Source organism: Bactrocera tryoni, chromosome 5 (assembly GCF_016617805.1).
Source record: "Bactrocera tryoni isolate S06 chromosome 5, CSIRO_BtryS06_freeze2, whole genome shotgun sequence".
Taxonomy (NCBI): domain Eukaryota; kingdom Metazoa; phylum Arthropoda; class Insecta; order Diptera; family Tephritidae; genus Bactrocera; species Bactrocera tryoni.
In genome coordinates, this window is record NC_052503.1 from 1,161,912 (window position 1) to 1,175,470 (window position 13,559).

Consider the following 13,559-nt stretch of genomic DNA (forward strand, 5'->3'; position numbering starts at 1 on the left):
TTCTATTTGACTTCAAACCGTGAGTCATGATTCTCACCTTTTTAGGTATTAGGTATGTTTTTCTTATTATTTGAAATAAACTACTGAAATTATATAACAGTTGATTCTAGTTGTTTAGCATGCTGGACTTTTTACTGTCGGCGGTCATTTCGACGGAAGTGCACAGATCAAGTTAAAAAGAATTTTGTTTGACTATGTGGTTCAGGATACTTTTATGATCTTCAATAACGTGAAAAGGTATTCCAACTTTTCTAGAGTACTTGTAAGTAAAGGAAAATAATTTTCTATATTTCGAACACTATTTAAATATCCAACTATAAAAGGCCAACTATTAGACGCATTCACAATATCAATATTCTTTTTTCAATATTTTTCCTCACAAATGTAACCTAAAACAAGAAAAAATGTTAACTTCGGCTGCACCGAAGCTAATATACTCTTCACATGTGCATTTCTTTTAGTAATTATGTGTTCAGTTTGTATGGAGGCTGTATGCTATAGTAATCCGATCTGAACAATTTTTTCGGAGATTACATTGTTATTAGATTAGAAAATAATCCATACCAAATTTTGTGAATATATCTTGTCAAATATGAAAGTTTTCCATACAAGAACTTGATCCCGATCGTTCAATTTATATGGCAGCTATATGTTATAGTAGTCCGATATCGGCATTTGTCGGAAATGAGCAGCTTCTTGAAGAGAAAATGACGTTTGTAAAATTAAAAACGATATCTTAAAAACTGAGGGACTAGTTCGTATATATACAGAAGGACGGACGTGGCTAAATCGACTCAGCTCAACATACTGATCATTTATATATATACTTTATTGAGTTCCGACGCTTAGTTCTGGGTGTTACAAACTTCGTGGCAAACTTAATATACTCTGTTCAGGGTATAAAAATCTATAAAAAGTATAAATCGCGTCAAAAGAAAATTTCTTTCGATATATTTTTCCGGTGTATTCTCTGTTATTTTCGTTGGACTTCATATGTAGCGTCTGTATCAGAACGACACAAGAAGGCTAGTAAAATTTAGTCTTTACCTTCAACTTTCATTTTCGTCATTCTTGCTGCTCTTGCTGGCTTGTCGTTTTATTTGCTCCAGTCCTCGGTGACTTTTTTATTGCCTCGCTTTTGGTGAGCTAAACGCATTCGCACAGCAGCCGGCACAACGGCAAAAACCCCGCAGCAGAGCCAACCTACACACTGCAAAACAATAAACATCAACATCACCTTGTGTCACAGCAGCTACGCGAGACAAGAAACAGCGGCGGTGACAGCAACAACAAGCCAACTGTTGATTCGTGTGTGATTTGCTTTTGATCGACTTCAAAACAAACGTTACTCGACTTGATGCTAAATTAGTTTGGATCTAAATTTCAATTGCGGCTATTCTAGCGTTTTAATATATTAGCAGCTCGAAGCCGTACGATTGTTGCTATTGTTGTTTATTTGATTTCATGTTATATTCATGTTATTGCTGTTGCTTTTTTGGCTTTTTGGTTTTTATTAGATGCTCTTATTTGCGTATTTTATTGTACACGTCTACAAATTGTCGGCTATTTTGGGACAAAAGTTAGAAAACTTCTTTCTTCTCCCATGAATCGTGTGTGTTTCAAGAGTGGCTGGCATTGTTTGTGTATTACCATTTAGTAGTATATAAAGCTATTGCGCAGCGCATTTGGTTGCGCAGTTGTCGGCTTTGAACAGTCCCGAAAAAACGTTTGCACCGGTTTCGTGTACTGGTAGACAGGTCGACAGACCGGCCGAAAACACGAGATCAAGAGTTTAGACGAGACGACGCGACCAACCAACTTTATAGGAGCGTAAAATACAAAAGACTTAAGCGACAAACTTCATTTAAAAGTCATAAATCAAAGCTAGAGCCCAACTAACGCTAGTCGTGTACTATTATCAGGCGCGCGCTTACCGTGAAATGATACGCTTTGGTGTGCTGTTGGCGCTGCTGTGCGCTGGCGCATGCGTGATCAACGCCAGCCCTGTGCCAGATTCCACACCCGCCACAACACCAACAACAGCAGCCACAACGACAACATACAGTGATGACGATGTGCAGATTGTTAACTATTCCAATGATAATGTCGGCGCCAATGGCTATAACTTTGCGTATGTATTTGATAAATTATATTTTAAACGCTTGATTAACTATATATTATACTTTTTCAACTCATTTCCACCAACTCACCACTTCACACGCACTCTCTCTCTCACTCTCTTCTTGGCACACTTCAAACAGCTTTGAGACCAGTGATGGCGTGTCACGCAAGGAAACGGCCACGGTGAAGCATGCTGGCGCGATATCGGTCGAGGGCACAGTCAGCTGGACGGGGCCGGATGGTGTGCAATATACACTCAATTATGTCGCCGATGAGCATGGCTTCCAGGCACAAGGCACACATCTGCCCGTGGGCCCCGAGCCAGCATCATAAGTGTTTATTTTTTTAGGTTATGAGCGTCTATAACTAGATTCGGCAGCAGAATATGGTTTTATTAGTTGTACGTGTATTGTGATGTTAAATTTTAGTTCAATTGTATATATTTTCTAAGCTAATGAAGCAATTTACGAGTATTGTACGAATTATGTGGATAGTCTAGTCGTTGTTGATACTGTTAATAAATAGCGCTGCATCGAAGTAAAGTGTTTTATTGAATTCTGTACAATCACACCAGGCTTAGACTTTTTAGCTTTACTCTTTTGCATGTGTGTCATTCGTAGCAGTAATAGCGGATTAACTTCATTTAGATTTTAATTCGCCCATTACTTTTATGCGCATGCGTCATACTCCATTGAATGTATTTTAAGATTCAAGTTTATAATTTTGCCTTCATGCTAGTTTGTTTACTTTTGTAGAATATAGAACTGCAAAGCTCACAAGCATGCGATCGTTTTTAATTTCAAAAAATAAATGTAAATTAAAATCGATCAATTATTTCTAAAATTACTATTTATTCAGAAGTTTTTGATGTATAGAAAGTCTTATTGAACCAGTCACTTTGTATACAATTTTCACATATCAAAACGAATATAATTGAAACTCAGAGAGACTCCTTTCCTAAACTAAATGGTCCCTATTTAAAGATTTTCGAACTTTCGGGTAACTTTATATCGCATAAATCGGCCAATATGTGAGTTATGTTAATGAAAATGAGAGAGCGTGTTTTTCTTATAACGGGGCATAGAACCCTAATGACTAACAAGCCTTATGTACCTGAAGGTATTTCCCTGGCTTTAATCCTTGAAAGTTGCTCGGTTATACCCGAACTTAGCTCTTTCCTTACTAATTCTCCTAATGTTTGCTATTTTGTATTTAATTTCCGTTGACTTTTATCATGCTAAGATTTTTTATTTGTTTTGAAAAATTATTTCAAATCAGCTTTTTCACTGGATTCATTCACTAGGTCTTATCAAATGCTTGCTTCGCCGTGACACCATAACCCTGATCAAACCTTTTTTTTACAACCAGATATTTCTTATAAATACATACATGAAATTCTTTCCATTTTTATAAATCTGTTATCCAACATATAATAAATTGTTCAAAAGCTTTGTATATGAGTTTATAAATTTGTCTTTTGGAGGTAGTATTTAACTAAAGGTCACTATCATAGAAACTTTTCAGCACGCCTGCTACCATTGAACCAACCATTAAAATAACTATAGTAAATATTCATAAAGCATGAAAAGCATATTTCGGACTGAACACCGTTATTTCTGCAAGTTCTCACAAATTTCACCAAAACAATAAGTGGTATCTTCCACGAATGATGATACCTAAAGCATAAAGCCACTAACATTAAAAGTTTGACAAAGTTAAAATGTATGAAAATGTGTGAATGTATGTATGTATGAATATAGATGTTTCAAAACAGCCTGCAAAAATCACAACGTGGATTACAAACTTAACCGAACGTAACAACCCACGTACAAGCACTTATAAATCGGTAAGTACGTACATATGTATGTACGTACAAGTATGTAAGTGCACTCGCAATAAGCGTGAGCATGACACGCATACACACACATACAAATATATACAAAGTAAATGAACAAATAGTTACATACAAGTAAGTAAACTTGCGATTATGAGCTTGAGCATGCAAATTTCAACTTCTACGCACATACATACAAACATTCAAACAAGATATGTATATATGTATGTGCCTATCTTGTATTCGTATGATAGAAGTAGGTTAGCGTGCAATGGGATGCTGCTATTGTGACTATCGCCGGTGGCCTGTCTGGCCTGCCTGAATGACTAACTGACTGACACCTCAAGATTAGTGCCGCAAAGTAGCAATCGAAGACATAAACAAACAAACTAAACTAAAACGAAACAAAACTTTATATTCGACCAATTGGCTCAGCAGTCAGCAGGCTGAGTGACCGTCCGCTGCCGTTGAGGTTGCCGATGGTGCTGATGATGTGGATGATGCTGCTGCTGCCCAACCTATTTGACCGCCACAAATACGCCAATTCACTTCGCGCATTTGCCAACGTTCGCCTCGGTATGGCTAGGAATGTATGTAGGTTTGCGTTCAATCACTCATCAAGTGCAAACAATAATTTGGCCTTTTGACATCTGGCAAATAAATAGATAAAGGCATGCGAATGCATGTATATGCATGTGTAGCAGCATTACATGATTTTGATGATCTATGTATATATGTATTGTCGGTTAATGTGTGTGCCGCGACCATCACACTTTCGATGCTGCATTTGAGTATTTCAAAGTTTAAGTAGTGCTACGCTATGCTGACGTCAAGATTATGGCAATCATTTTTTCGGGGATCGTAGATAATATTTTCTTGTTTACGTTTTAGTTAGGATACGGCTGCCATGTACATAAAAAATTAAATGGTGGCAAGAATTTGGTCAGATTACTACAAGAGTGGGCAGATTAACGTTTAGAATATTTAAGTGTTCGTGGTACCTCCAATATCAATAAAGTATAGTACAATATACATAAGTATTAGGTGCGCAACTAAGGTACCGCTGTTTGTCAATAAATGGCTCCAGCTGTTAGTGGTGATCGATTTGGATTTATTCGAAACATAATAAATTTAACATAGTCATTTGAAAAATAAACTGCATTTCCACATTAGTGTCTCTGTTTATGTGACGACGATTTCGATGTTAACCACCGTCTATGTGAAGGAAGACCAAACACCTTCGACGAAGGTTAGTAGACGTTGTTCCATGAGTCATCCTTCAAGCCATTTCAAAGTGACTGCATGCACTGGAAATGACTCAGAAATAAGAAACTTGGGTTCCTTATGACCTCAATACCAAGAGAAGCACGAAAAAGTGATTTTGCTGCATAATAACGCTCGGCCACACGTTGCCAAGCTCATTCGAATTTTCAAAGCACTTTTGCCTCACTGATTGAGGTTTATTCAAAATATGTGTTCTGAGAGCGTCAACCGACTCTTCAGGTGTCGTAAAACGTTAACCTCTTAATTTATCTTTTACCTACTGGAAAAGAAATCATGCGGTATCAAGTCAGGACTATACGATGTATGTCTCATCAAATTGATGTTTTGAGTACTTAAAAATGCAGTTGTCAGTCAATTTGTGAGAGTTTGCATTGTCGTGGTGAAGAGTGATCCATCTTCGGCAGTTTGTTTTATTTATTTATAGAAAAACTACTGCATTCGAATTTTGTCAATATTTCTCCCGACAAAACGACTAGAGCTTATTTTTTTGGACGATCAACAAACTGTGTGGGGTCCAACGTGAAAAAAATTACAGCGAAATATTCATGCAATATCTACTGGTGCCTTTATCTCATCTGGCAATATCACTTTGCGCAGAGCATTAATAGTTTCCGTAACAACAACTGATTTTGGACGACCTTCACCAAATCCGTCTTTGAGTGATCTACGACCTCGACTGAATGCACCATACCTACGATGAACACTAGCCCTTGATGGAGCTTCGTCGCCAAAAGCATAATTAAGTATATCGATGCACCGTTACTGACATAATCTACGTCGAAAGTTGTAAAAATTAACCGCTCGAAAATTTCCGCGATTTCATTTAATTTTTTGGCCTAGATGAATATTTCAAGTTACTGTAAGCAACACAAAAGCTGTAATGTGTCAAAAATTTCTGAGTATATATAACATCAAAAATGTCGGACTTTACGATAAAGTTGTGATTTGCCGGATTGAAACATTAGGGCTGTCAAATCCCTAAATATAAAAGCAATATTCGAGTTTTGCCAGAAAGATGGGAAAAAGTTGTCAGTTAGGCTATACTTAGAATAATTCATTCCTAACCATTTCCTCACAATAAAATTGGATTCTCATCACAAAAAAGCGAGAACTTAGTCGCACGTCTTATACGTAAGGAGCAAGTTATTCTGACCTTCAGGGAAACATCAATTTTATAGACCGACAGCCTTAGGAAAAGCAAACATGCATTTCCTAAAATATAAGTGATAAAATTATACTAAAACTAAGGCAACTCAAATATTCTAGCAATAAAAAAATACTGAAAAATTAGCCAATCCGCAAAATTCAAAATGTGACCCACGTAAAATTTAGGCAGTGTGAAAAATTTGCATACGAAACTTCAATGAAAAGCAAAATTGGATGGACTAAAGAAATGCCAACCATTTCTTACACATATGAGGCAGCAAAGGTTCGGTCAGAGCGTGTAGTCCCAAGTGTCGTGCAGCCACAACGTGCTTTAGTACACTTATGCCAGCAATTTTTTTTTTGCTTAAGAAACAGGAAAACAAGTTTTCGAAATTTTTTCTACATTTCAATAAATTCGCGTGAATGTTCCTGCTGCTGCTGCGGCCGCCGCTGTGGAAAATTGCAAAATTCACACACCTCAAAAAACAGCAACAACACACGATTGCATCTTCTTTGCGACGCTTTAAGCAGTGGCGTCCGCTGGGTGCTACACACATACCTATACGTGACCGTTTGTATGTTTATATTTATGTAAGTAAGTGCATATATTTTTACAATTAGCTGTAAGTATTGTCAGTTTGCTTGTTGACGCTTCGTCTGTATTGCCAGCGTATCGAGTATCGAGCTGCCATCCATTACGAATAGGAGTACTTACAGTTATGAGTATTTCGCCGGTCTTTAAAACGTGCACACGCGACGAGTATAAAATGTCTGTAATAAAAGGTTGTGGCAAGCATTAATTGTTCAGTACTTCGACGAGTCGCAACTAACCGAGCGGCCAGTCCCACCAAGAAACCAACCATCCATCCAGCATCGCAAAACGAATCCGCTAGGTCGCCAACTAAAAAAACGTTACTCAACCCGTGATATACGCGTGTGTTTGTGTGAAGTAAGAAGCAGCAGCTTGAAACCGTGTCCCATTTACACCAAAAAGATTGCATAATCTCTCATTAAAGATGAAGTTTGTTATTGTATTTGTTGTTGTTTGCATTGTCTCCGTCATGGCTGCGCCAGCACCTCAGCAAGAAGTACAGGTTTTACGATACGATTCCGATGTGGAGCCTGAGGGATATAAATTTCTGTAAGTGTTAATGAACATGAACGTCTGGTATATTCATACATACATACACACACATAATGGAAAGTGTGCATATGTATCGCATACATGCGTGCTAAATTGGCTGCCATTCACTTGCGTTCGCGTCAGGTCGCAAGGTCAACCGCTTGCATAATTCCACGACGATTAAACCCAAACACTTACCCAAAATTGTTTTTGTTCTTTTTCATTTTCTCCTTCACACTACTTCCTTGGCGTTGTGCCGCTGACCCACATATCGGTACCGGTAACTGCAACGGTTCCAGTGTTGAGACCAGCGATGGTAAATTACACGAGGAGGAGGGTAAACTGAAGGACGTCGGCACCGATCATGAGGCAATAGTTGTACGTGGTTCCTTCTCTTATGTCGGCGATGATGGTCAAACCTACACTGTCAATTACATAGCTGATGAGAATGGCTTCCAGCCGGAGGGCGCTCATTTGCCACGTGTCTGAGACGGTTGCATTGTTCGTAGGCGTTCCTTTTCTATCACAAATCCCATCTGATCTGTACGAGTACTGAGTTTCAAACGAGCGGGCATATCCAGCGATTTTATATTCATTGTGTTAACTAGGTTTAAGCTACATACACACAGATACTATTTACATAAGTGAACAAAAAGAACACAAAACATTGAAGTGCGAGCATGAGCAAATAAATACGAGTACACAATGTTAATGACTTCAAATATCTGAACTTGGTGTTAATTTTCACGGCAAAAAAAATTTCATAAAATTACAGCAAAAGGTTCTATGGTTAAGTCGAACAAGTTTTATTACTTCGATTCCACCAAGCATTTTTATCTAACCCGAAGAAAACCTGAGAAAAGAAAGCTATTTCATTTTTCATGACTCTGGAAAGGAATCAACCCGGAAATAACAGTGGAACAGCTGACCTCTGCCATAAAAAACTAACAAGTGAGAAATGCGTGGATCGCTTTGGGTTACACAAAACGGGTCTTCGAGCCTTCAGCTCTTAAGAATAAATACACGAGTCAAGAATCCAGTATTTAAGTGTTAAAATATGCGCATAGTACATCTTCATGTGCATAGAAAAGCAGTCAGCTGTATGAGATAAAGATAAAAATTGGTATGCAATGAGTTTTTGTTATTGCTCTGCTAATACTTAACCGTTTATATCGATGTTTCTTAGAGTCCATGAGAAAGACATGCTTAAAATATGACTTTCCGATTGCCAAAGTTTTATCTAACACAAACAATTACGAAAAAAGAATTGGTTTTCATATGTATGACACTATATAATTTAGAAGATTCATATGGCTTTATTTTATTTCATCTCCGGCACCACTTGCTCGATAAATATTGTTTTACCTGTAAAGGTAAAGGGTCTAACTATGAACTAGAAATAAAATGGCAAATATGGTTATTTTTTGGGAATTTTTCCTTTTTTAGAAATTAAAATTAGAACACGTGTTTGATCATAACTCGGACTCTTCTCGTCGAATAGCAAAAAAATATTTTGACTCTGAACATGTCTTCAGATTTATTACATATTTGTATAGATGATTTTTAGAAATCTTAAAAGATGAATGTATATAAATCATATCTGAACTAGAATAGGTTAGCTTGGTCTGGTAGGCTAGTGAGATACGCGTAGATCAGTTTTGATCCTTTGCAATGCCAAATGCAGTGCTGTTACATAATTCATGACAATTTTTAAAAGATATTGCGGCCTTACTATCGATACTTTTTCAGCGTCTCATAGCGTGGGGCTCCAGATGCTTGAAGTTTTGCCTTGCTAAACAGGACAAGGGCAAACAGATTCTCCATTGTTTCCTTTGTGCTTTCCCTGTAGTCATCTCGATCTGTTAGCTCTATTCAGCAGACGTGTGCCGCCACCAGACTGTGACCAGTAAATATTCCAATCATGTTCCTACCGTCCCTTCTATCAAGAATGAGTACGAACTTTGTGTATTTTTGAACTACCGCTTTGTACATGACTTTTGCAGTTTTGCACTCCGGTAGATTATTCCATCACGTTTTAACCTTCCTTTTCTTGATATTGTCCAGATCGTCGTAAAGACAATAGATGTATTAACCAATGTCTACGTTTTCCGGTACGAACCTGCCATTCAGTAGAAGGGACGTCCCTTCTGACGAAATCTCGATTTCTGCCCAGCTTCTCAATACACTTCTGACCCTGCTGCTTGGCCGTCTGCGCAGATGTTAACTCTGGAGTTTGCTGCTGTTATATTAGAGGCTCTGTGGTCTCCCAATATTTTAGAATTAAATATTATTATAGTAATCGTACGCATTATATATGTATATCGAGTTCATTATATCGAACTAACCAATTATTTCCAACTCTTTCTTCTCTACCTACCCTTTGTAAAATTACTACAAAGGTTTGAACCTTTATGCCTTCAGGCGAGTGCAATTACCATAAATAGGATAGTTTTCTTTTAGTTCTCCAACTGCTTTGATATGTTTTATTGGTAGGAACGTCGATAATATTCAAAATTGCTCATATTTTCTAAGCCACTTAAAAAGTTGTTAATAAAAAATATGTTTCTTTGGTTTTTCTTAACAATCGATTATTTTATATTTATTTTTTCAACTATTTACAACTAGGCAACAACGTGTCAGCTTTTTGCTAATTTTGAAACAAATTAAGCAACTGGAATATGGGCACCTTGGGGTTGGAAACCGTTCTCATCAGCGATGTAGTTGACGGTGTAAACTTGACCATCATCACCGGTGTAAGAGTATGAGCCTTGGACGGAGATAGCTTCCTGTTCGGTGCCCAAGTTCTTGATCTTTCCAGATTCTTCTGATCTGATGCCATTGCTGGTTTCTTGGCTGCAATAAGCAATACAATTTGTTTATTAATGATTGTTCTTACATAAGTAGAACACAATTACAAAACAAAAATATTTTCTTAGTTCAACTTACGCATATTCGTAGTTCAGTGGCTCTACATTCGAGTCCAAACGCACGATCTGGGCATCTTGGTCGGAGTTGGCCATGGCGACGGCGAAGAGAGCAACGAAAACAATGACGAATTTCATTTTGGCAAAAGATAAATGTGGAGCGATTTGAAGAGCTACTAAAACGCTGTTGACTGCTGGTAAGCTAATAATGACAATTTGATGATGTGACAGAGTATTTATAACAGCCCAAAGCCACGTACGGTCTTCTGCATTGTTGTTATACGATTTGGTCTTGTTTTAGTTTCATTTGGTTTATTTGTGGATCTTGAATATCGCAGCGGACATTGCAACAATTTTCTGGGTGTTGTTAATTTTATTTATCATTTTGTCTTTCTAGTAGTTTTACTAATTTTTGTTGTTTTCATTTTAAATCGAGGCATTTTGTCTTCGCTTTGGCTGGACACTGCTTTAAGGGCGTTCCGTTGCAGCTTCATATGTGCGGAATGTTGAAATGCATTAACTGGCCGCGACTAAAGGTGACGTTCATCTTTTGGGAACCCGTTTTCTTATGCGCTCATTTCCTTTTGTTCAATAACAATACCGTTTTCGTAACCAACAACCTACTCCAACAAAGTAAACACACACACATACTCACGCATTTAAACAGGCACACAAACGAGTAAGGCAGCAATGCTAATGCCGGCACTTCAAAGGTTGAGCTGAGGGCAGGCATGGCAGAGCATGAAATTCGCAAATTACAAATGTTTTGTGCATGTGTGTGTACCCGATCTTATGTTGGCCATATATTACATAAATATGTATGTACCATCGATGTTTCAAATACATATGTAGGTGTGGTATTACAACTCAAAGCTGATGTGGTTAGTTAATATGCGAATAATTAATTATATATAAATAAATTAAACTGAATGTGGGTGATTAGTTAACACACAACATGCATATAAATTAGTTTTGATAAGTTAAGTGCATAATTTTATTTCGCCAAACTTCGCATTTTCGCAGAATTTCTTTATTACAACAAATTTATAGGTAAACAAACATAACTGTAGTTCTGGCTGCTGTAATACCCTTCAAAGGCGTATTTCTTAAAATCAGGGACTAGTTTGCGTCTATACAGACGGACGGTTAGACAAATGGTCGGTGTTAAACCGACTCAGCTCGTCACGTTTATCATTTATATATGATATATACCTATAGGATCTCCGGCGCTTACTGTTATTTGTTACAAACTTTTTCAATAAGAATTTTTCGGAAGAATTACTTTTAAGCCTTTGAACCTATTACTGGTCCGTAAGAAATTATGTTATTATTTTCCTTAAACTACTCTTCTCCAGCAGCATATTTTGGATCGCACAACAATATAAAATATTCCGGCCATTACCTCGTCACATAATCACCTTTCATATGGATATATGTATTTAAAGTAATTTATATGTATACAAGTAACAATTCAAATTTTGTTTTATCGCAGAAAGCTTAAGCAGCATTGCCGGTAGTATGGGTCTTTCTTTATTTAGTTTGTCGAACAAATTTGCATGACGTATCTCTCTCAACTCCTACCACAAATATTTGATTTTTGCAGTTCGATCACGATTATAAAACTAGCGCTTGCAGACGCATTTTATTCATTCACAAACTCAACGTTGTTTATAGCGCTCAGCATTCACACATCAGATAAGATGAAATTCGTTATTGTGTTTTTCGCTTTATTCGCTATTGCCTTCGCAGCTCCACAAAAGGATGCCGAGACATTGCGTTATGACTCGCAGGTCGAACCATTGAACTACCAATACAAGTAAGTCACGAACTTCTTCTGAAACACAATTTGCAAATATTCATATTCTCCTCTTTTTCTTTCTTCTTTAACTATAAAGCGTTGAGACCAGTGATGGAAAAGCTGCCCAAGAACAGGGTGTAGTGCAAGATTTGGGCTCTGAAGACGAGGCTATCGCTGTCCGCGGCTTCTACTCGTACATCGGAGATGATGGTCAGACCTACAGAGTGGACTACATTGCCGACAAAAATGGTTTCCAACCTCAAGGCGCCCATATCCCTGTTGCCTAAATGACTGTGATGAAACTACTTATTGTTCCTTGTTAACTAGTTTTAGCTAGTATTAAAAAAAACACCAAAAAAACATTCGTCAAAAAATGTATTTGATTTCTTCAATATTTGCTGTGAATGTGGGATATATTTGGCTTAACTCTTTTAGTTTTGTTGGGCCAGCTGAACTTTCTTCTTGTGAATTTGTTACACTTGTACATATATCTTGAGTAATTCGATGACGTTGGATTATTATTTCGAATGAGGCTCTAATAACTGTAACAGTGCTTTTTGTATCATATAATCACATAACATCTCACAATACCAATGCTACCGCTACCCTTCGAACTTTAGAACAAATACGATTTCTACAAAGCATAAGGTTTCCGGTGCTATTTCCATCAACTAAAAAACCCTGCGCTCAAATGCAATGTCAATATCCGAACATATTCTGCAATGAAAGAAGCTATTCAATGAAAACAATAGCGCTTCGAAGTGGACTTAACAATTGTAGCTCCCTCCATTTCTTAAATATTATCAAGGCACACTTAATAAACGACAAAATAATCTTCTTTAAAATTAAATGTCTGATAATAATTGACTATCAAAACTGTAGGAAGTTAAATTCTTTGAGGTATAGATTTTCTTCAGGTTACGTAATTTATAGTAATACTAAAAAGAAAGATTAAACCAGCAGGGTAAAGAGAGAGAGAGAGAGAGAAAAAAGCCATTCAACTCAATACAATCTGATGCAGTGTGAGAAAGTGATCACACATGGAATTCTTTTGTCGGCCAAATAGGTTTTTAGTAGACGAGGACAAGTGAAGAGACCGTGCCTCGCAAGCTTGGGAGAGGGGCACTCTTTGTAATATTGTTCGTAACAGATCTCTGCTCCGCAATTCGACATCCCCTTTCATTTTAAAAATATTTTCGTGGTTGCAATAGCGCTCGGTTTCAAATGAATATTAACATTATATTTTTTTTGTTATTGAAATATGAAATAACGCTTTCTATAAAAAACTATTTTAGTAAAAGATCAATAAGAACAAAAATTACTTATTCA

At 37.2% G+C, this 13,559-nt stretch overlaps 4 protein-coding genes across 4 annotated transcripts; 3 read left to right on the top strand and 1 right to left on the bottom strand.

Moving 5' to 3' along the window:
- The first annotated feature begins 1,940 nt into the window (after nt 1-1,940).
- On the top strand, nt 1,941-2,454 carry LOC120778849 (endocuticle structural protein SgAbd-6-like). Its single transcript, XM_040110875.1, has 2 exons — nt 1,941-2,131; nt 2,262-2,454. Exons 1-2 carry the CDS (start codon nt 1,941-1,943, stop codon nt 2,452-2,454), a joined length of 384 nt encoding a protein of 127 aa, XP_039966809.1.
- Nucleotides 2,455-7,183: 4,729 nt separating this feature from the next.
- On the top strand, nt 7,184-8,232 carry LOC120777549 (larval cuticle protein 65Ag1-like). Its single transcript, XM_040108938.1, has 2 exons — nt 7,184-7,526; nt 7,808-8,232. Exons 1-2 carry the CDS (start codon nt 7,402-7,404, stop codon nt 7,995-7,997), a joined length of 315 nt encoding a protein of 104 aa, XP_039964872.1. The 5' UTR covers nt 7,184-7,401; the 3' UTR covers nt 7,998-8,232.
- Nucleotides 8,233-10,171: 1,939 nt separating this feature from the next.
- LOC120777833 (larval cuticle protein 65Ag1-like) lies at nt 10,172-10,570 on the bottom strand. Its single transcript, XM_040109370.1, has 2 exons — nt 10,455-10,570; nt 10,172-10,361 (listed from the first exon to the last, which is right to left on the bottom strand). Exons 1-2 carry the CDS (start codon nt 10,568-10,570, stop codon nt 10,172-10,174), a joined length of 306 nt encoding a protein of 101 aa, XP_039965304.1.
- A 1,562-nt stretch (nt 10,571-12,132) lies between these two features.
- On the top strand, nt 12,133-12,517 carry LOC120777929 (larval cuticle protein 65Ag1-like). The gene is made up of 2 exons (XM_040109512.1): nt 12,133-12,248; nt 12,328-12,517. The coding sequence occupies exons 1-2, from the start codon at nt 12,133-12,135 to the stop codon at nt 12,515-12,517; spliced, it is 306 nt and encodes a 101-aa protein (XP_039965446.1).
- Nucleotides 12,518-13,559: the final 1,042 nt, after the last annotated feature.